This window comes from Diplotaxodon limnothrissa, linkage group LG7, assembly GCF_057381915.1.
Source record: "Diplotaxodon limnothrissa isolate DT_005_m linkage group LG7, D_limnothrissa_male_GT1.1, whole genome shotgun sequence".
NCBI classification, from domain to species: domain Eukaryota; kingdom Metazoa; phylum Chordata; class Actinopteri; order Cichliformes; family Cichlidae; genus Diplotaxodon; species Diplotaxodon limnothrissa.
The window spans coordinates 17,196,343-17,218,627 of record NC_140602.1 but is presented as its reverse complement, the minus strand read 5'-3'; the positions used below and the strand labels follow the sequence as shown (position 1 = coordinate 17,218,627).

General features: G+C 41.1%; 1 protein-coding gene across 1 annotated transcript; it reads left to right on the top strand.

The window, feature by feature from the left end:
- The first annotated feature begins 1,063 nt into the window (after window positions 1-1,063).
- On the top strand, window positions 1,064-13,986 carry LOC146628104 (transmembrane and coiled-coil domain protein 3-like). Its single transcript, XM_085357576.1, has 4 exons — window positions 1,064-1,277; window positions 11,964-12,937; window positions 13,141-13,276; window positions 13,545-13,986. Exons 1-4 carry the CDS (start codon window positions 1,194-1,196, stop codon window positions 13,848-13,850), a joined length of 1,500 nt encoding a protein of 499 aa, XP_085213702.1. The 5' UTR covers window positions 1,064-1,193; the 3' UTR covers window positions 13,851-13,986.
- Window positions 13,987-22,285: the final 8,299 nt, after the last annotated feature.

Below are 22,285 nucleotides of genomic sequence, written 5' to 3'. Positions count from 1 at the left end.
TCCCTTCAGTGGCCCCTACTGCAGATCATCCGCACCCTTCTCCACATGTCCTCCTTCATGACATCCATGAGATTCTTTGATGTGTGTTGATCCATGCTCAATCATCCAGCTCAATCCCACAAAACTCTGTTCACTTTTGGTCGTAGGAACATTTTCATCACTCATCCAAGTGACTTCTTCACCCTCCTCTGTTGTCCTTTCTCCCTCCATATACTATATTGGACATCCTTTGTCCAATATAGTCACTCTCCCTCCTCTGCACACGTCTGAACCAAGTCAGCCAAGTGTGCCTCCTTAACTTCGTCTCCAAACCACAGTCTCCAACTCATCCTTCTATCTTTCAGTCAGTGCTGCCACCTCCAAAACACACATAGAATAGAATAGAATAGAATTCAACTTTATTGTCATTGCACATGCACAGGTACAGGGCAACGAAATGCAATCTGGTAAACCTTCCCTTTCACACTTTACTAAATTTAAAAACTCAGCCCTTCAGAAAATGTATGCATTATTCAGCTTACTGAATGACTTAGGTAATGCTCTGTAGGGTAAGTAGAACCCAATTCAGGATGTGCACTTTGATACTTCAAGAGCAACAAATGAGCTTTTAAACTGATATTTGCAACAGTAATTTTAAACCACAGTCCTTCAGCTTTTACTCTAGCAAATGCTCTCAAGAGTTCAATCGATGATAACTAGATTGCCTGCTTATAATGCATTTTTTCCCCTTTAATAACACATGTAGGCTAAGTGGTTTAAATATTCATAAGTTATTATCTACTTTTACTTTCCAAAACGAGATTCCTCCATTTATAATATATCTAAAACCGTATTTAATGCGCATATTTCTAACTACAGTACCTTAAATTGTTGTGGTAATAGAGAGAAAGAGAGAAAAAGAGTTTCAAGGCTGTGTTATCTTCAGCAGGCAGGTACGTGTGTTTAAAGAGTTAACCCCTCCTCTTTCAGCTGAGCCACCCTTCAGAGAGACGAGTGGGCGGGGTTTAGGTTCACGCGCAGTTTTGTTGAAGGGAGCAGCCAGTGCACGGGTGAGTGAGTGAGTAAGGGAGTGAGAGAGAGAGCAAAAAAGGGGGGCTAAACATGGATACGAGTTTAGGCGACAGTTGTAAACTAGTCCTGACACCGAAGTGACGACCCACCAGCTCCTAACTGGCCACTAACTGGAGGTTATTATGCCCAGCGCAAACGTGTCCGTGCGAAGTTTGTCCGAAGTCGAGAAATACCTCAGCAGCAGCACCAGCAGCAGCAGCCGGATGGTGAGTGTGTGAATGACTGTTTTTGCAGCATTGTTGTGTGATGAACGGCAGGACCCGTACTGTACCGGCGATGCATTGTTGCCTCTCGAGCTCCACGTCATGTGAAACCGACAGCTGCGCCGCTTTTAAAGCTGCGTGTTTCCCCGAACAAAGAGCTTTCAGTGAGCCGCTCTCATACAGATACCGTAGAAAAGGGCATGTCTTCATGGGGATGTGAAGGGACTCCGAGGATGTGAACTCCGGGCTACCGAAAGCGGTTGATCCTATGGTTTAATAATAATCTGAAAAGTTTTATTGATTCTTAGAGACACACGCCCACCACTCCTAAATATGGTTTCTAAACACAAGGGTGGTAAGTTTAGTGGAAGCATGCAAACATTAAACCAAACAAACACGTGACTCCTTAATACATATTCCATGCATTTGTTCATTTTCGAGGCTATGGTTTGTGATCCTGCTGTGTTGCTCACAGGTGTGGAGTCTGCCCGATATGTGAGTCAGCCTAGGCCAATATTGGGTAAATGTTCAGTAAGGCCAGCTGGTATGAGGACCAGCTTTAAGTTGCGAACAAGTTTATGAAACGTATTGTTGGAAAGTAAATTATGAGCTGGCCATTTTCCCCCATTGTTTCCAAGAATATTGGCTGGGTTATCAGTTTTGCTATCAGCAGAACTAATAGTCTGAGCGGAAACTTAATAGCTTAGGTAGTGTGTTTGTTATAAGCTACTGTACTGCGCTGCGTCTTACAGGTGCTTCTGTGTTTGTGCTCAGTGACTCAGTTCATAACCTTGTTTTTAAAGGGTAAAAAAACATAAACTCTCATCCATCCCCACCTTACTGTCATGCACAGCTGTGAAAAAGTAGTAAGTAGAACCCACGGAAAGGGTTAACTTAAAAACAAAAAACAAACATATTTGGACACGTAAACAGCTTATTGTCTTTTAAACAATCAAAGAGATATACTCAATCAAGTGATACATAAAATCAATATTTTCTAGTGATTTCTCCCAATTTAAGCAAATAAAAAGCAGGTCAGTCACACAGAAAAGGTAAATACGCTCCCCGCATTTATTCGACTTTCAAATCAATTAGAATCAGTGCCTGCTGTTCCCTTTGCAAGTCTGTCATGATGATTGCTCGTAAATTTGAAAGATCATCAATTCTTTCTTGGAAAGATGTTCACTTTAAAGAAAAAATCTAAAGTACTGAATATTTAACATGTAATATGCGCACTCACTGCTAATTTTCCCAGGAAGCTGGTGTCAGAGACTGATAAGAAACTATGCAAAGTACCTACAAGAAGTCGGTTCCTCTACAGGGGACAATACAAGTTTCTCAGGCGAACGGCTTGCTTACTGACTTTTTCCACCAGGGAATATTTTTGCTGAATCGGTCTTTGTAAAAACAGCTATGGTGTTGTTCAAATACAAACCTTAATCACGCAAACACTGTATCAAATATTTGCTTGTTCAGAGCAACCTATTCTGATTGGATTTATTTACTATTTCACAACCATATGAGGATCCCAGCTCATCTATATTAAAGCGATAACAGCAGATATTTAAAGGAAACTATACCATAATATATTCTTTTGATAGCGCAGTTGAGTTTTCTTTGTGGTCAGCGACCACATAAGTTAGGATTTCAGATGTAGATGAAGGGTAAGGAGGATTATATCACAAAATCTCCTGATGACTCATATTACAATTTCATGAAAGTAAGGAAAAAAGAAAGTTTTTATTTATATGCTTATATCCTCAAAATCTTAAGAGTACACAGTATCAGAATGGCACTTAACTCAAGTCCCATGACAAGTCTTTTAGCTGAAAGAAACTTGACAAAAGTAGCTAACTAAAACTGGGTGGTTAGGGGGAAAACCACACGAGGAGTCAGAAGTCCCCTAATGGCTGGGGCAGATCTGTTATCTGTTAAAAGCCAGAAACTTTAACACATAAAACGTGTGATTCTTTCGCTGCTTCAGTAAAGTGGCATGAAGCAGCAAACTGTTTCTCATTTTCAGTATGAACCTTTACATCTGACACCCAGTCACTAAAAAGTGCTATTACGGGTTTTTTCCCCCCTTTTTTTAGGTTCCTGTTAATAGACTGAATTTAAACTGAATTAAGAGTATAAGTAATTGAAATCGATCACTTCTCCCCTGGAGTACAGCTTGAAAGAATCATGCGGAATAACTTTATAGCCGGATTCTTATATAAGCAGTCAGACCAGTTTTGTTATAATCGCTAACACAGTAAAGTGGATCAGCTCATCTGACTGTTAGCTGGTTTATTAATGCTGTGCTGTGTAGTTTTGCTTTTCCTCATTTTGTTGCCCGTAAATGGCATTCCAGTTTTGTTTCTCAAAAAGCCATTGTGCAGCAGATATAGTGGGTTAGAGGCCAAAAATGATGCAACTTGGCTTTTCGTGGCTGGCTTCCAGAGACTGCCTTTAACCCTTACTGAGTGGTGGCTCTGCTGAGATTGTGGCATTTCTCCGTGACCCAGCTCTCCATATGTGAACTGTGCCCTTTACCTGTAATGCTATTCTCGCATGCGTGTTATCGTGCAAAAGGTGCACATTGACCTTCACGTCGGCATAATATTTACATGTTGTGCATTGTATGCCAGAGTCCTTAAATAAAAGTTTTTAAAGTAGGTCCTGTGTGTTTCTTTTTAAGGCTAAAGAAGTGCTTCAGTCCTCAGTGGCTCTGTGATGTAGTGCTTTAATGAAAGATCTCCTGTTCGATGCCGGGAGGAGACACGAATCCTTTTAGTGTTGTTTCAGGAAGAGCACCAGTGTTATAAAAAAAAAAATCTGCCAAACCAAACATGCAGAGCTACCTGCCGTGACACCTCGCGAATAAGGGAGCAGCCGAAAATATCTTTTGAAGTGTTCGAGTCCTCGCCAGCCTCGTTACATCAACGGTTTTGGTCACTTGAATATAGTTGCGTATTTATCTTAATTGAATCCCGCTCAATACTCTCTCAGTCACTGGAGGCAAGCAGGCACTAGTAAGTGTTAATGGACTATTGATTTAGTCCTGGAGCAGCTTGTCTTCTAAGATAATAGTGAATATGTCTTAAGCAATTAATTCCCCTGACCCCCTGGGGATCATTCATTCAGGGAATTTAAGACTTTAGACTCTGTTGCAAGTTTCCCCATTCCTTTTAGTCCAATAAGGTGCACAGTTTGGCCCCTCAGTAAAGAAAGCAATCAAAGTTTGACCACATATGCAGCTGTGGGATGCAGATGAGAGGAGAGGGCGGAGGGGGGAGACGCCGGGTCAGGTTTCTTTAAAATGAAAGATGTGCTCCTTGTCCCTCTCACGCTCCATATCGCTGGTTTTCTTCCTGTTTCCCTGTGTGAGCCCTGAGTGGGAGAGCGTCTGTATCCATGAGGATCAGCTGGAGGGAATACCAATAAGCATCGAGGGCTTCTTCCCCTCTGTGATTCTGTTCTCGGCTGAAGGGACGGTTTTGTTCCATCTCTTCAAGTGTGCCAGCTCCGTTGCCTTGTTTGTGCGTGTTTACTTGGGCGTGCCAAGAGCCAGTGACAGCACACCAAACACCAAATGTTTTGTCATTTGGATCCAGTTACATCAAACTGGTGCAAACACCTGTGCTTGTATTTGAATGTGCTTGTGCACTTGCATGACCAGGCCCTGTGAACTGATGGTTTCTCTAGATTGCAAAAGGGATTGTGAGTACTAGCAAACATTACTTCCTGGTATTGGGGACAATGTGTTCCTGTTTGCATAAGAAAATGTCTGTGGTTATAATAATGTTCACTCAAACTGAAAGGGGCAGTGGGTTCAGCAAGATGAAAAGAAATCAGCTGCACGTTCAATCAATCTAAACCAATATTTATTTTATCCATACTACTCAGAATTTAGTAAACATCCCCTGCATATCCACCCAGTTCTAAATAATTTGTGAGCTCTCACCCTTGCTCTTCCTCAGAACTTAAATGCTGAATTGCTGCTCAGTCTGTTTCTCGTGGTGGTGCAGTGGGCAGATGAGTGCGAGGCCTGCCTTTGCATGAAAAATTGAATCACTAACTAGATCATTGATCCAAGAGAGAGTACACTTCAGTGCAAGATAAGCAGCATCTGCAGCGACTTTGCCCTCGAACTGTAGCTAAGTTTTGAGTGGGTTTTCTCAGGCCTAACAACACACAGCGTTTCCTTGTTGGGTTAAGATTGAGGCTAATGCAGATGGATCTTTATGTTATGCTGTCAAGCGAGGTCAGGGCTTATTAAATGGGTCATGGTGCTGGACAGACTGTGTGCTATGTAGGACAGCGTGGGAGGGGGAACAGGGGGCTCATGCAGGGTTGAGTTGTGAAGGAAGCACCCTGAGGGCACGGATGACTCCTGCTGATCCTGCTGTTGGAGATGATGATGATGATTGGGATGATGTGTGCTGCTGAGCTCTGTTTGGGGGCAACCTCTGTTCCTGTCCTTTTTATATCTGTTACAGTTCTCTCTCTCTGCCTTGTCTCCCGCTCTCTGTTTTCTTCTTCTTCTGCTCTACTGACACACTAAAATCTATTTGTGAGTCAAAACACCAGTGGGTGTATTGCCTGGCTTGCTAATTCAAAAGACAGCATCTCGAAGACTTTATTTAGGGTGAGAACACACCTCATTTGTAGTGATAAAACATATTTTAAAGGCACGATTAGAGGGGATCAAAAATGTAACCGGGATCTCACCGGTCTCTGGCTGCGCAAATGTTTTTGGAGAAAGTGAGTGAAAAGTAGGGCAGCTCCTCAGCAGATTTGGGGAGGACATTTTCATCAGCGTGAGCCTACTTCATTTAGCAGGACCACTCATCCGCAGAGACCTTCAGATTGCTCCTGCGGTTATTCAGAGTGGTTCGAAATTTTAAGTAGCAGCAGCAGTGGTGGTGCAGATGTGCTTATTAAATTGAAATGATACAATTTCATCAATCTCGTGTGAGGAAATTGCCAGCTGTCATACTTGCAGATGGTTTCCAGAATGTAAAAAATGTCTGGGTTATGTTATTTAGGTCGCTCTCACGATTATGGCCTCATCCAGTTAAAAGACACTTGTGTTTATATCACAAAGTTCCTTGTTTTATCATTTTTAAGCTTGAAATTCAGGTGCAGTACAAGTGTGGAAGTTTTATCAATACCCTTTACATAAATCTTACTGCAGGCCTCGGCAGTGATTCACCAGTGGTTGCCAGGTTTCCATCTGATCTATTTTGCACTTGTTCCATATTTATGTTATCTCAGCACATTGAAGCAACAGAGTAAGACCCCTGTGCTCAGTGTTTAGCCCCTAATGGTGCAGAGGACAATATTGAACATTTCCAAAGTAAATGCTAGTGGTGGGAGAGCGCCTGAGGAGCTAGCTTTGTTCAAGCACTGCAGAAATAGCATGCAGTCTAAGCTGTCTGGTGGAACAGGCAGTTCTTTGTGACTGTCATATGAACTCTGAAAAGATTTGGTAATTTGAGTGAGCAATACAGCAGCTTACTTTACACTTCCTCTTAAGCGAGGCAACATTAAGTTTCTCATTGTTTTGTATGGAAATCAGGTTTGACTAAAAGGTCGGTTTATATGTGAAACCTATTGTTTGGTGGAGAATTAGAGCCTTCACAGCCGATGGGGCAAGACCACAACTGGATGCAGGGTTCGTCTGGCTTTACGTCAGGCCAGTGATTCCATATGCAGTGGCTCAGTCCTGGACAGGGCAGAGGTAGAACATGACAAAGTAAGCTTTTTTCTCTGCAGAGAAAGACTTCTGTGTTCAATAAGGACAGATGCCAGAGAGAGTGTGAGAGTAGGATGAGGACAGAGGCTGAAAAAAACCCTGGCTTGCTTGTAGAAATAAGCGTGCTGTTCTCCAGTTACACACTACACATAATGAAGAATATACTGTGTAATTACAGACAAATATATATATTTATATATGTGTGTGTGTGTGTATAAATGACATTAGTTTAAATCCATGATGGCAGCTTAATGCTGATTTTGCCTTTGCAACAGGCTCATAATGATGTTTAACAAGTGTAATTGTTACTGTTTTCACAATCTTAGCTGAGCCTGTTAGCATTCCAACATTTGCTGATTTGCACTAAATCAGTGATTCTCTAATAGATGGATGCTGTGGAGTTAGTTTGTCCTCTTCATTCCTAGAGGAAGTAATGGATCTGTCAGCTCAGCCATCACAGTTTGCCACCATGTTTTGTTTTGTTTTTTTTGAGCTGATCATGTTATCCCAGTGGTGTCCTTCTTAGAGGGCTCAGTTCAAGGGGAGCATCCAGGATGGGTGAAATGGTCTGAAACTAACATGGCTAGCTTGAATCTTATATTATAATAAATAAAACAACAGTTTAACTTTAGCTTTTAAGTTTTTGTTTGTGTATTATTAAAACATGATTAGTTTGCTGATTGTTGATTAAAGTATACTTGTTTCTGGGGTGGAAGTAACTTTTTGGACTTTGAAAGCAGAGACCGAACAGAACACGTTTGAGGAACATGTCACTAACCATGCCATTAGTGGCATTGTTGACTTTTTGACCCGATGATGGCATTACAAAGTCACGATACATATTATACATATTCCTGGGATCACAGATATGTATATATAAATTATGTCACAGTTCATCCAGTGGCTGCTGAGGATTGCAGTCTGCACCAACGTAACCAACAGGTTCTTCTAGTAATAATCAGTTCTTCCCTAACTTATCAGGCTATCAAACAAGTTTGACTAGTTGAGCGTGAAGTCATAGTGCCAGCAGCAGGTAAATGGAATTTACCTCCTTTACCTGACCTCATACTCTGTTTACAGGAAGTAAACTGAATTTACTTGTGTAATAGGATACCTTGAATGAATAGCAATGAATAAAACAGCAGCGTGACCTCACTTTGTATGTTTGATTGCATATTATCAATGCTTGATTAATTAACTGGTAGTTGATTAAAAGTCTTTTTTCCTGGTGTGGAAATAATTTTTATTTTTGGACTTCTAAAGTTGCTGCCAGAAGTTCCCTTTAAGAACAAGGCACTGAACATGCTATTAGTTGCGTTGATAGTTAGGTTAAATATTGGGGAAAATTGCCTTGTTGCCTGATGATGGCATTACAACACCAGTAGATATATATTCCTGGAGCCATAGTTATGTGTGCTAAATCATGCAGCATGTCATTCAGTGGCTGCAGACTGATTACAGTCTGCATCAACGTGACCACAAGCATGGCTACAAATATACGTGAAGCTGTTTGTGCTTGTTCACTGTGGTACAAACACAGTGCGCTGCAGTAATAATCATGTCATTAGATTCTTGCCTTCACATTATTAAACAAGTGTGGCTAGTTTGGTGTGACATCATAGAGCCAACAGCAGGTAAATCCTATTCACCTGTGTAATTGGATACCTTGAATTAAGCTGAATTCAGAAAGATGGTCCCGCTGACTGTGTTTTTGTTTTAGTCTGAGCAGTGTTTTTCAGTGTGTTCACCAGGCATGTACTCATACATCATCCTGTAAACCTTCTCTCGAGGTTCACGTGGGAGTCATGTGTTGAGAAGTTTCATTATGTGGTTAACTGTGGGTGCATTTGCTGATGTCAAGATACTTAGCTTGCAATAAGTGACCATTACGTGGCGATGCTGAAATGCTAAGCAAGATTGAGCCTGCTTGAGTTAGCTGTTTATTTACTAACTAGCGGTGTTACATTTGTTAAGGATTAGTGCAGTTTTGTGCCGCCTATAGTGCTTATTGTACAACACTTAGTGTAAGGCTTTAATAGCTTACACCCTCTTTCACTACAGGGGTGTTGCACTGTGATCAGCTTGCAAGACGAAATGGTTTGTTGAGCCACCGATGGGCTGCAGTTTTTTTTTTACACTTTAAGCGACACTTCTGCCCTTTAAAGTGCAGCTTAGAAGCATGATTACATTTTTGCTTCTCTGCTTTCCTACAGTTTCCTCATAACGGGATGTCTTCTAGTTCCCTAGTAAATGCAATCTTGCTTACTCAGCCTGTATATATTATGCTTACTTCCTCAAACCTACAACAGAGTACAAAAAGTGAGCATAACGTTCAGCTTTAATCACAAAAAACAGTTATTAACTGTAAAACTAGGGTACATTGTCTGGAATAGGGATTTTCTGCTGCCTTGCGCCTTTGTGTGACATTATCACTGACCTACATTAGATGTACATGCTCCACTTCTTTCACACATACTAAGAGTAGTTGTATGAATTTTGTCAACTGTTTTTTTAATCTATATTATAAACAAACAGGATTAAATTCTGGCTCTTAAAATGTAACAGATTTTCCAAATAAGAGCATTATAGACACACCCAGATGGCCTCACAGTGTGAAATGCTGAATAGTGCTCGAGCCAGAGATTACTATGTGGAAATGTTGTATTTTCTTGTATGTATCTAAGAAAATAATGATGTTTACCCCAATTATTTAAGCTAGTAATTTGAAGCAAATGAGCACCTGAAAACATCGGATTCATAGTATGAGCAGTTGGTCACATGTGCTTTTACTTTACAGCTGCAGCTGTAGATTGTAATGCTTAGTTAAAAATGCTGACCTACTTTTAGGTTGTTTAGCATAGCTGTGTCTCTGTGATAATGATAAAGACCCTCTGTATTAAAGACTCGTACCCAGGAAGTGTACATGTAATTTTATTGTCGAATTAGAGCTGGGCGATATGAGATTTTTTCATATCACGATATGTTTTTTTCATTTCAGGCGATAACGATATCTATCACGATATAAGCCAAATAACTATATTTGTAAGATTTAAATGTGCCGTTGCTCACAAGTAAAATGTGAAATAATCAGCAGCTTGTTTTTATTTAAATATTTATTTCCCATAATAAGTTCAACAGGGTAGATGTACTTAAGGAACATGAGACTTTTTCAGATAAATAAAGGCAAATATTGCAAACTACACAAAAGGCAGCCGCTAAAGCGTTTAAGTTTCAAAATAGAACAAACAAAACAGACTAAATTGTCAATTCCACTTAGAAACAAAATATTAATTCTAAAAATAAATCTTAGTTTGTTTTACAGAAGAACAGACAAAACTGACTAACTTTTGTCAATATCAAATAAACTGAGAACTAAAAGGAAATTCTCAATCTCTCCTTGTTGTATAGCTTAGCTTTTCAAACAGTTTTAACAGTTACTTTAGTCTGACAAAAGCCGAATGACGAATTAGCGCTTCCAGTCAGAGACTGAGGCTACGTCCACACGTACACGGGTATTTTTGAAAACTGAGATTTTCCTTTTTCGTTTTAAAAAAGAATCCCGTCCACACATAAAGGCAGAAATGAAGGAAAACGCTGCTATGAACATGCCAAAGCAGCAGGTGGCGCTAGATTCCTAACCGTGCAGAAATGTTGGCCAATCAGAAGTCTAGAAGCCTCGGTGGGAAAAAGTAAACAAAGCTGGGGCATAGAAGCAGAACCGAGTCGTATGTGTGGAGGGACAGTAACTGTGTGTATATGTAAGCATTTAAACACTGCAGAGAGTAGAATTAACAGTAACAGTATTGTAGAAATTCATTTCACCGAAACAATAACGTGGCGCAGTGTGACGCATGCACCAGTTTATTGTATTTCCAGACTTGCTTTCGGCACAATTTACAGTGCACGCTACTCTGTTTTTTGTCAGACTTGAAATAGCCGAAATACCTTCACACTACGGAACTTCTTTGGCTCTTCCGTTCGACAATCTCTCCGGCGTTGGAACCATTATCTGTTTTCTCTTCGGTCACGCTCGGTTGATTTTTCTAGTCGGCACACCCATTTCCTCCATTACCCGCTGGCTGCTTCCCAAACAAACACACCTGCGGCTTGGCACTTGTGCTGTACGTAACAAGTCACGCGACGTGACGCTGCGGCTGTGATTGGTTCGGCTCTGCGCTACTTAGTTTGGATTGGCTGACCTTTTTTTTTTTTTTTTTTTTTGAGGACAAGAGCGGCGAGGTCTATCGCGATAGCTTAATTTCTCTATCAGTAAAAGTTATATCGCGATACATATCGTTATCGTTCTATCGCCCAGCTCTATGTCGAATAAAATAATATGATCAAATTTAAAATTGGGGCCAAAACTAGAAAACAGGCCCTGATCTTAAAAAGGGGTAAAATAAAAACCTTACTTTTTGAATTCAGACTTTTTTAGTTGGAAGTCTTGATAAAATATTTACTTTCCCAGAATGCTGTGGGGTTTTTTTTTATTAAGCAGAGTAAAAGGTAGTAAAAGGTCCTTCCTGTAAATGCACCAGTTTAATACATTATTTACACTGAAAAATATATCTCTTGTAAATTACAGTAAAATGCTGTCATCTACATTTAAAAGCATGAAACAGTTATAGGATACCTACTGCAATTGAAAACAGTGGATTTGTGCGATGAGTGTCCGTAGATTATGTGCCTTGTGTGTGTGGTACGATGTGCGTTTTACTTTTCTTTTTTGAATTTTGGATGGTTGCTTTTAGTGACAAGCATGTATGTGTGTATATATTTTGGAGGTGGTGCAAGTCCAGTGTCTCTTAACTGAGAAAGGAAAAATCCTTTATTGTACTGTGAGATGACAAGTAGCTTGTTTCTAATAGCAGCGCTGTGGTATTGACTGATACTTGACTGTACCAAATTTCATATATTTTTGCTTAATTTTTGATTTTCTTCTTTTGTAGGACCGGAGTAGAGAGAGCAGTTTTATAGGCCTCCCGCTGTCAATGCGCCGGGGTTCTTCAGAGAATAATTTGGATCTGGAGCTCAGTGATGGAAGTCCCTATCCTGCTCTCGGCTTTGAGGTCCAGCGTAGTCGCTCGTGCTTGGACAGCCTCCAGCAAAAGATACTGAAAGTCACAGAACAGATAAAGATCGAGCAAACGACACGAGATGAGAATTTAGCTGAGTATCTGAAGCTCATGGACAGTGCGGACAAGCAGCAGGTGGGGCGCATCAAGCAGGTGTTTGAGAAAAAGAACCAGAAGTCAGCTCAGAACATTGCCCAGATGCAAAAGAAGCTGGAACAGTACCATCGAAAGATGAAAGACAGTGAAAACTATCAAAGCCCTCCCGCTCGCTCTTCCTCTGTTAAACACAGCACCATACCCCGGGAGTCACCCAGACAGCTGAGGGACATGACAAGCAGTGGCCGACACCCGACCATGGACAAGATTAAAACCATTGGACCAGGTGTTTCGCTGTCTCCTCCTTTCTTCTTCAGCAAGCCCAGAGAGTTCGCCAACCTCATCAGGAACAAGTTTGGCAGCGCTGATAACATTGCCCACCTCAAAACCACTCTGGACTCTTCTTCTCCACTGTCCACTGACACTGAAGTGAAGGGACTGAGTAACAGCACCTCTATAGTGGGCAAACCCAAGTATCCCAGTGATGACGAGTGCTCCTCAGGCAGCGCTTCTGTTTCAGACAATAATGGAAACCCAGCAGGGGCAGGAGCGTCTGCAGGGCCGTGTCAGAGCCAAGCTAAGGGGGATCAAACAGGGGAAGACAACCAGGGCAGACTTGCCCTGACCCTGGAGGAGGTGAGGGAGATTAAAGATGCCCAGAATCAGCTGGAGGAGGATATAGAGGAGTTAAAGGCACAGTTCGAGAGAGAGTATGGCATTATCAGCCAATCACTGCAGGATGAGAGATACAGGTACGATTACACAACTTGGCATTTCATTATTGTTAAATAACAATAATAAGAACAGACATACCAATATAAAATGTTCATCTAAAATAAACAAGCATAACTCTAAGAGAATTTGAGATAACAATAAGCTTAATACCACGTGTCATTAACCACTTTAAAATCCGCAGTGATATGAATATTAACCATCCCCTTGTGTTGACTGGCAGGTATGAGCGTTTGGAAGACCAGCTGAACGACCTGACAGAACTTCACCAGAATGAGATGGCAAATCTGAAGCAGGAGCTGGCCAGCATTGAGGAGAGGGTGGCCTACCAGGCTCACGAAAGGGCCAGGGACATACAGGTAAATAGTGGTGGTGAATCTACTTATGTTGCGATGCTTCACACATAAGCAGCACGTAAGATGGATCGCAAAAATACACCATGCCTGTAAGTGTCTAATATCTCAGCACATGGCCATTGTCATCTGTCCAAGCGGCCTCTCTCTGCTGATGCAGAAGAATTCTTTTAGAGGAATTTGGGTAATTGAGTGTTTAAAGGTCAGCGAAATGCCCTTTAGCAAGTTGAGAGACGGTCTGACCCATAAAAACCCCTCTCCCCACCTTTCTCAGGAAGCCCTGGAGTCGTGTCAGACTCGCGTGTCCAAGCTGGAGCTCCAGCAGCAGCAGCAGCAGCAGACGGTCCAACTCGAGAGCCACGACGCCCGAGTCCTGCTGGGGAAGAGCATCAACGTCATGGTGGCCATCATCACCGTCATCCTGGTGTGCGTCTCCACTGCTGCCAAGTTTGCCGCTCCACTGATGAGGAGCCGGTATCATGTGGTAGCTACCTGCCTGGGGATTTGTTTTTTGACTGTATTTTGGAAGAACTGGGACCGTTTACAGTATGCCTTAGACAGGTTATTGATGCCTGCTTAGTAGGAAAGAAAACACACTGAAAATATCATTAACACAGATGCTGTAAGTTGTCAGGAGAGGACGGTCTGAGAGGATTGGTTGTACAATCGTCAGAAGACGTAGTCGCCATGCAATTACACAGATCTCTCTTTTTTTAGTCAGACTGAAATAAAACTCTTTTGATTTTTTTCTCCTCTAGAACTTGAATGTGTGTTACTAACTATTTCATATAACATTCAAATTATATTTACATAACAGCAAACTCTGCTAGTCAATAGTCAAGAGGGGGGAGGAAAAGTGATGTTTTATTATTGAGTTACTGTTGTAGGTAAATAATCCATAAATAAGATAAAGATGTGCAATTATTCTTTCTCGTTTGTCTTCAGCTTGACTTTAACATAAATCAAACTACACTCAAAAACTCAAACAAGACCTCGGTTGTCGTGTCTTGTTGTCCACGCCTATGAATTTCTAATTCCACTGAAGAGGAACGCTTCCATATTTAGGAATATTTGCATTTATTTGATATTCTGATTGCTAAATATGTGCTAGCAGACATTTCGTTTACACAAAACATAAACTGTTATATGGTTTTTAAGAGGTTTTGCTGCTGGTAGGTAGACTTTGCAAAGCTGTTCCTCAGTGTCCTCAGGCTTAGTTTTAAGGTACATTAACAGGTTGCATGAGAATGAATGACCATATTTTTCTAATTGTGAAAGTAATTGTTTCACTGGAGAATCTGCAGACAAAAATTAGCGACACTGGACATCCTATTTTTATGCATTCTCTTTCTTCTTACTTTTTTTTAAAACGTTGTCTGGCCTTGTTCTAAAGTGCAATATATTTGATTTCCAAGAGCACAGTTTGTTTTTAACAATTACTCTTTTAGGAGTGGGCGATTTTACATCAGTGACAGGGAGCTGGAAGGAAGGAAAACAACACTAATGTTAGCATGAGAGATCCATAACCACGGAAGTCACTGCTGAGCTCTGACAAGACCAGCTGTCTCTTCTCTCAAGGGCAAAAAAAAATCAATCCATCTGCATTAGCGCATGCTAGTAGTGTAATATCAGCACACACCAGCTCTCTAGCATAGACACACAGCACAGCCGCTCACTTGGTTCACTGTATATACAGTAAATAATGTCTTAGGCTTTTTGTTTTCCCTACTTCCACTTTCATGTTGGACTTTTACTAATAATGTGACAGAGAGATGATGGGGTATACTGTGATACAATGCCTTTTTCTGAGGAAAAATGCAATTCCCTTCTTAAAAGAGCAAAAAAACAACAAAAAAAGCCTTCACTACTCGCAGCAGAGAGGATGCAGGCGAAAAGCTCTCAGTGAAAAACTACAAGCCTATATATTTTTTTCTCTTGGACTTACAGTTGTGTTATTTCATTTTGTCTTGTAAACGTTGCCTACAAGAATTCCACATAAAGCCGTGGACCACTTTTAATGTCTGTCTGCCACAATAATCAGCTTTGCATTTATATTTGTCGTCATCTTTCTGTTTTATTGACTGTATGATTTTTTGTTTTGTTTTGTTTGTTTGTTTGTTCCCGTTTTGACATGTTTAAAGGAAGTTTTACAAGCAGAACTCAAATCTGGTTTACATGCTGTTTTCATCTCTGGTGCACTATCTGATCAATCAGTTGTATTATTATGCATCATGTGCCTTCGTCTAACCATTTCTGTTAAATTAAACCTTTTTAAATCAACTTGTTGATGGAATTGGTGTTGAGTGACTGTGATATTTTTGTTGTATTTGGTGTCATTCTGTAAATGTGGACTGCTGTTATAAAACAACAAAGTTCGGTAAAACGCCATCTGAGTAAGATATTTATATCAGCGGAAAAGTATCAGTGTAGTCCTTGTTAATAATACTGATTTTTATTTCTCATTATCTTATTTTCTTATGGGATAAATAAACCTAATTCAAGCAGTCCAAGTATTTGCATGGCTCTTCTACTAAACACTATCTCCTTCATCACCACTAGGGGGTGGTAGTGCTGCACTTTTGACATGAACGTAGGCAAGAACGGGGCAGAGCATTACACAGTCTGCATGGCAGTACTATACACGTTTATTCTTTTTTCTTTAATCTAAATGATAGATTCAGTCAAAAAGAAAAAGAAAGAAAAAAGCCATCACTTCAAACAAATATATAAACTACAAAGATTCATTGAAACAGTAATATTCAAACCAGTGTGGAGAAGTAGTGCCCTGTTCTGAAATTTACAGTTTACCCTGTACAATCACACTTTATTAGGTACACTGGGCTAGCGCCAGGTTGTCCCTTCTTTTGGGTTAATTCTTTGGAAACATTCCTCAGAGATTGTGGTTCATATTGTAATCACAGCATCACACAACTGATGCCGTTATTCCTGCATCCAAATCTCCTGTTCCACCACATCCCAATGATGGTCTATTGGATTGGGATCTGCTGACTGTGGAGGCCATTTGAGATGCTTCTCCATAAATGAGCGGTGTGACTCCCATCCGTGTGGATTTTAGCACCCATGGGGCTGATGATCATAGATGCCTTCAGTTTAATGAATGAGCACATTACAGCGATATCAATCAGGCCCGATAGAAAATCACATCACTGTAAAGCTACAATACCTCTGAAATATTCTTTCCAACCAGATTTTGTTTATTCACTTAACTTTGAATGAACATGAAGCTCTGTGGAAGTCATCCAGATGATTTTGTCTCCTGCCACATCATCACAGTGAATGATCATCAAAGTATTATTTTTTTTGATGAAGTCTAATGTGACTCTTATTTTTTTGTGAAAGTGTAAGTGCTCTTTGCTTGGCTAGATGGTCTGAGAGAGATTTTCTTTGCTACAGAAAGAAATCTGTGATTATCCACCATTGTTCAGCAGACTGGGGCTTTTAATCCTGTCAAACCAACCAAAGCATTTTCTGTTTTTTTTTCCCAGAACCAAAAACTGTTAATTAGGCTACTTCTAATGTTCCTGCTCTCCTTGGGACCTTTTTGTTTTTTTTAATTCAACCTGTTTAATAAAAATACTTCAGTAGTCAATGACACATTCTTTTTTTCAGCACCTCAAATTAAAGATGAAAGTGCACTTGACTGATTCGTTTAAATTCTACTGTGCTGGAACAGAGAGACAAAATCGCAATTTTCTCACTGTCCAAACATTTCCGGACCTAATGGTAAAGTGTAAATTAAAACCTTGTGATAACACTTACTTACCATGACAACTCACCGAGCAGCTGAAAATTAGGCTAAGCAAATAAAATGTAGCTCGCAATGTCCTCTTCCTGAGATGTCATGGACAAGGAAGGAGGAAAAAGGCATTTGAAAGGACCCCCCCCCCCCCGTGCCCCCACATGCCCCCACATGCCCCCACATATCACTGAAAAAAGTCTCCAGGAAGTGTTGAGTGGTGCTCTGTTAAACATTGCAACTTTATAGGACAAACACATTCTATATATGGATGAATCATCAACAATCCCTGCGACCTCGTCAACAATCTGACGTCTGCAAAGCAACAGCTGATTAAGCCAGACTCATTTAGAAAAAGAAGTGGAGTGGACTGATGAAGTTAACATTAAGCTCGCTGGGCACAATCACGAAAGGTGTGTTTGAGTGAAACGGGAAAAGCGCCTGATGAAAAGAACCGCTTGACAACTGTTAATCATAGGTGTGAAAATATTCTGCTTTTGGGGGTTTGTGTGGCAGTCAGAGGTACAGGAAACACTGCACAGTTAAGAGGGAAGAACAGATTTAGTGCTTACTTTATGGGCTTTGCTTTTGCAATATGCCAAGACTACTGTTTGTTTGTTTTTTAAGTTTAAGTTTGTGAAACAGTAGCAATGTATTAGTATTTAAAGGATGTTCAGTGTTTGACACAATACACCCGAAATGAAGCCCAGTGCGTGGTTAAACTCAGATGCAGTGCAATACGGTTCACCTGGCTCAGCATGTGCATGGTAATGTCTGTGTGATTAGCGCCTGCCTGCCAAGCAGAGATACAGACACATGGTGAGACACAGGAACAGGAATGCTGATGATGGACATGTTGCTTAACCGGGGTCCCTCTGGCTCTGGTTCTCACTGAAGTTCAACACTGAAATGGTGACTTGCTTATGCATAAGTCTCTCTCTGTCTCTGAGTGTGTGTGTGTGTGAGAGAGAGTGGGAGGACTGACTATGTTTCATGCATTTGAGGAGCAACTAAGGCCTCCGGAGGGGGGAAAATTCAGATTGGAGTGACGCAGAGATCCTAACACACAAGCACACACACACGTACACCCACCCACCCACACGCGGAAGCTTAAAAACTGGGATTATGAGCTATATTTTTAGGTATGAATCGAGAGCAATATTTTCCTCCCCAATCTTCCTTCTCCTCTTTATTACGTGGTCTAAAAAGTGGGCGCTTCCCTTTGATGTGAGCCTCTGTCTTGTGTGTGTGTGTTTTTTTCCATTGTTCTGTCCCTTGTGGCTCCTGGAGCCCGCTGGCCTATTCACTGGGCTCCATAATGAGGTGCTAATTATCACAGGACCTCATCAAGTCTCTTTGGGCCCGCAGCTAAGACTCCTCCTCACATAGGTTGGCATGGTGACTGCAGGGGACAGGACCTGGAGGAGGCCGCCAAAAAGGACTGCCGCAGCTTCACTCCTGCTTTCTCCTCTAGTGAGGAGGAGGAGTGAGAGGGACACTTTTTTTCACTTGCGGGAAAACAGAGTGGGAAGTGTGTAGATAGAATTAGCTATAAGTACCGCTGTCTTTTTGTTTACGTGCGTTTTATAAAAATGTGGGTTGAGTGCGTAGAGTCCGTTCACTTCCAAATAATCCCATAAATAAAAACATAGGCTGGAGTTTATAGAGGGCATTGCCGACGTAGGCCTCAATTAATTTGAGTGAAGAGAGCTGAAGGCTTAAGTGATTGTGTAAATCTGGTTCAAATCAAAAGAAAAACATTATTTTAAGGGTCCTTAGTATAGCCTGTTTTACACATAAAAAGAGCACCCATCAAATGTATGTCTGTGGTGATTGGTCTGTCAGGGATTTAGGATGGAACATACTTTCTTGATTGCACTCATTTCCAAACTACACCTAAAGTTGGGAGCATATGTAAACCACTATCAGGTGGCTAGAGCTAGAAATCCCATGCTCCAGCTCATTTCATTGAAAATAAATGCTGAAAACAAAAATCCCCAAATGCAACACTTTTTGGGCTACAGGCCCATCGGACCTCCATTTGAAGCCAAGGGTGGAGGCGCTACTCTTCAGAAATCCTCTGGTGTCGTTCGTGCATTGACTGAAATTATGGGAAAGTTCTGACCTCTCTGCTAACTTCTTCGGTGATTTACGTAGACTGCTCTGGCAGCACTGGGCCCTTCCTATTTCCTGTTTATGGTGTCATGGAAACAGGCCATGTTCCCTTCCTCTGCTTTTGCACTATAACATGAAAATGTAGCCTGCATCTGGAAACGAGCCACAGTCTCATAATAGAGCCAGCGTGAGATCTGCAGCCCCCGTGACGCTGCAGTGTCTAAAACCAGAATTAGAACCTCCAGCGATTAATTCATAGAAATAGAAAGTTCCAGATTTATGGAGGCATTTATCATCAAGGTCTTCATATAAATCTCCTCTTAAAATGCCCTAATTCAAAGGCACCTCCAATTTCCTTTAGTTGCTAAGCAACCATAGAGCGCCACAGTGATGCTTGGAGTTAAAGGCTGGCAGCCCAGTGGTGTAAAGTCGATTGTGGGGGTGAATCACTGTCTTTTATGGCTCTGAGGTTCCATTACACGGCCTGCAGACAATGACAATGATACACTGTCACTGCAGAGTAATTATACGTCCTGTTGATCCCTCTGGTGTATCCGCAAGCAATTTATGCCAGCTCAATGGCTGTAGTGAGGTTTCTGCTGGTTGACCAGTGCCACAGGACCAGCAGTTGGTCATTATGATCATTTTTGAGAAATTTAACAAGCTGTTGGGCAGTTGCTAGATCTGTGAAAACAACAAAAAAGTGTTTTTTTGATAGTGTGTTTTTAATTTGCCATCAATGCTTGCAAAGTTCCTTTTAAGGTCGGCATGACACTTGTGATAGCTCTTCTCGGCGCAGCTGCGTCTGTGTTAGGTTTATTTTGGTTTGTGATTTAACTGCTGTTAAAAATGTGCTTTGGACCCATTTTGACTCCCACCCTGTAACTCCAAACAATGTCTTTACTTTAAATAAATGAGTGAATTTTAACTGAAATTTCTTATTTGCACTTCTTGCCCAAATGCTGAGGAGTATTTGTGCATACGTAATTAATTTTATAATGTGTGCTTGATTTGTTTTTAATACTTCTGCAAGTCTAGACTCATCAGACTGTTATTGTTGACATTGTGATGATTATTTCACCAGATGTGTGATGTGGTGCCAAGCGTTTGTGTGGGCAAGAACAGTGTAAAGGCTTCGCTGGCAACGGACCACCATGTCTGAGATTTCTGGAGTGATGCACTGGATGGAGTGAAAGGCTCTTATGCATACTAATAAAATCAGCAATCCTATGACTGTGTAGCGTATGAGGCTTATGCGTGTAACACGGAATTGGATCCACATCTTATAACACTTAATGTAAATATTGTGCACGAGTACTCTTGACTTGACTAATAAATATAATAACCATTTATAGTGACATTTTCTGAATTTATTGCCAAAATATTCACTAAAGTTATAAAAAATACAACTCTATAGACTTTTTAAAATACAGTTTTAACTTCAAATTGTGGCTCTATACTATCCTTGGTACCCTGTTAAGTAAGTATAACTTACTCCTCTTAAGTTGAGGTTACTTTTTCTTTGAGTCATCAATTTTGCATTTTCCTTTTTTTAAAGTAAAGCCAGCTCATTAAATTTTACAGTGTAGTCCTCTAGTGCTCGGTGCATTGCGGTACACAGTGTTTCAGCTTACAGCGCTGGTGAAAAACATCTACATGCCCCAGATCTGCCCAGAGTTTAATGTTATTTACCAGGCCACCTCTAAAGCTGGTTTTAAAGGTACAGAAGCATCCAATGGAAGCATTAGCAGATTTTCAATAACATGTGGTTTGTCTTTATTTTCTAGCTTCACCACTAATCACCTCTCTGTATTTTGCAGCACCCAGCTGACAAATAAAATTAGTGACTGTTAAACAGGGCAGTACTTAGTGCGTAATCTATTAAGGAATGTCCACCAGTTAAGGACCTCTTTTATGCTACAGCCTCACGGTTGTGTGGAGGGGGGGTACAAAGGTTACAGACGCACGTCATTACAAATCACAAATGTTAATAGCTGAAAACAGTAGGATTTTTTTCTCTGGGGACCACAGCTGTGTACGTATGTTTATGGAAATTTTGCAGCAAATCAAATGAGTTGGTAGTGAGACATACTCTCAGTCATTGCATGAATTCTTCATGTTGTTATGCACGTTTTTATGTAAATCCTTTGTCAACGCTCGTATTCAGTCGCTACACTAATGCAAGATGCTTAATGTGATGCCGCATATGAGGAATAGTAAGAAATAAGGGGCTTCTGGACGTGTGTGTGTGCATGTTTGTGCGTATCTGTTCTTTTGCTTCATGCCAAATATAGGCTCGCATTCCTGACGTCTGCACTGTGGCTGTGGGCACAGTAACTTGTTGAATCTGGACAAGACAAAGACCACAGTCTGAGCAGATTGGACAGATTCCCTTCATGTGACCTCACACTCTGTAGGACTGCTCTCTGCAGCAGAACAAACAACTCATCTCTAACAGTTTCACTGCAGGACGACCAGATCTTGATCAACAGGCACTCGTAGAGACATTTGCTGCAATAAAATGCTCGCGATTTCCCACCAAACAACATTTCTGAGTGATTTTTAAGCCTCTAACAGTGCAGCAGTCAGCGCTATCCTCACTGCAGCTTCATGGCTGAGTCTGTGGGGCCTGTGGTGAGGCAGGTACATGACATCGATCTGGTTCAACTTTCTACTAAAAATATTTTGACCAAGGTTTGACAGTATCTGCATTTCCTCTTTGGCACTTCTACTTTGCAGCCCGGCTGCTTCTGCCACACTAGAGTGACATTCGTGGATTGAAGCCAGACATTGTCAGCTCATTATCAACACCCTGTCATGTGTTGTCAGCCTGCGCTTTCCACAGCTCTCCCTTCCTGTGTATGTGTGTGTGTCTGTGTGGGGGGTGTTATTGTGTGTGGTGAGGAGACTGTGGGATGACTTAAGAGCTGAAAGATGTCTCCCTGCTCAGGCTCCTTGTCTGAGGATTAAGGCTGCCCGAGAAAAGCTGCACAAGGAAGTAAAGGAAGTGCTTACAAGGAGACATCGGTCTTTTCCAGTTTTTGTTTTTTTTCTTCCTATCCCTTGTTTTGTGTTGTCGACCTCTCAGAAATCACTTGCTGTTCATTACAGATACAAACAACAGGAACATGCTGCTACTCAGA

Excerpts from the sequence above, each read along its gene's own strand:
- LOC146628104 (XM_085357576.1), top strand. The coding sequence starts at position 1,194 with ATGCCCAGCGCAAACGTGTCCGTGCGAAGTTTGTCCGAAGTCGAGAAA. Across the intron at positions 1,278-11,963 it reads CCAGCAGCAGCAGCCGGATG|GACCGGAGTAGAGAGAGCAG; the intron begins GTGAGTGTGTGA and ends CTTCTTTTGTAG. Across the intron at positions 12,938-13,140 it reads CTGCAGGATGAGAGATACAG|GTATGAGCGTTTGGAAGACC; the intron begins GTACGATTACAC and ends GTTGACTGGCAG.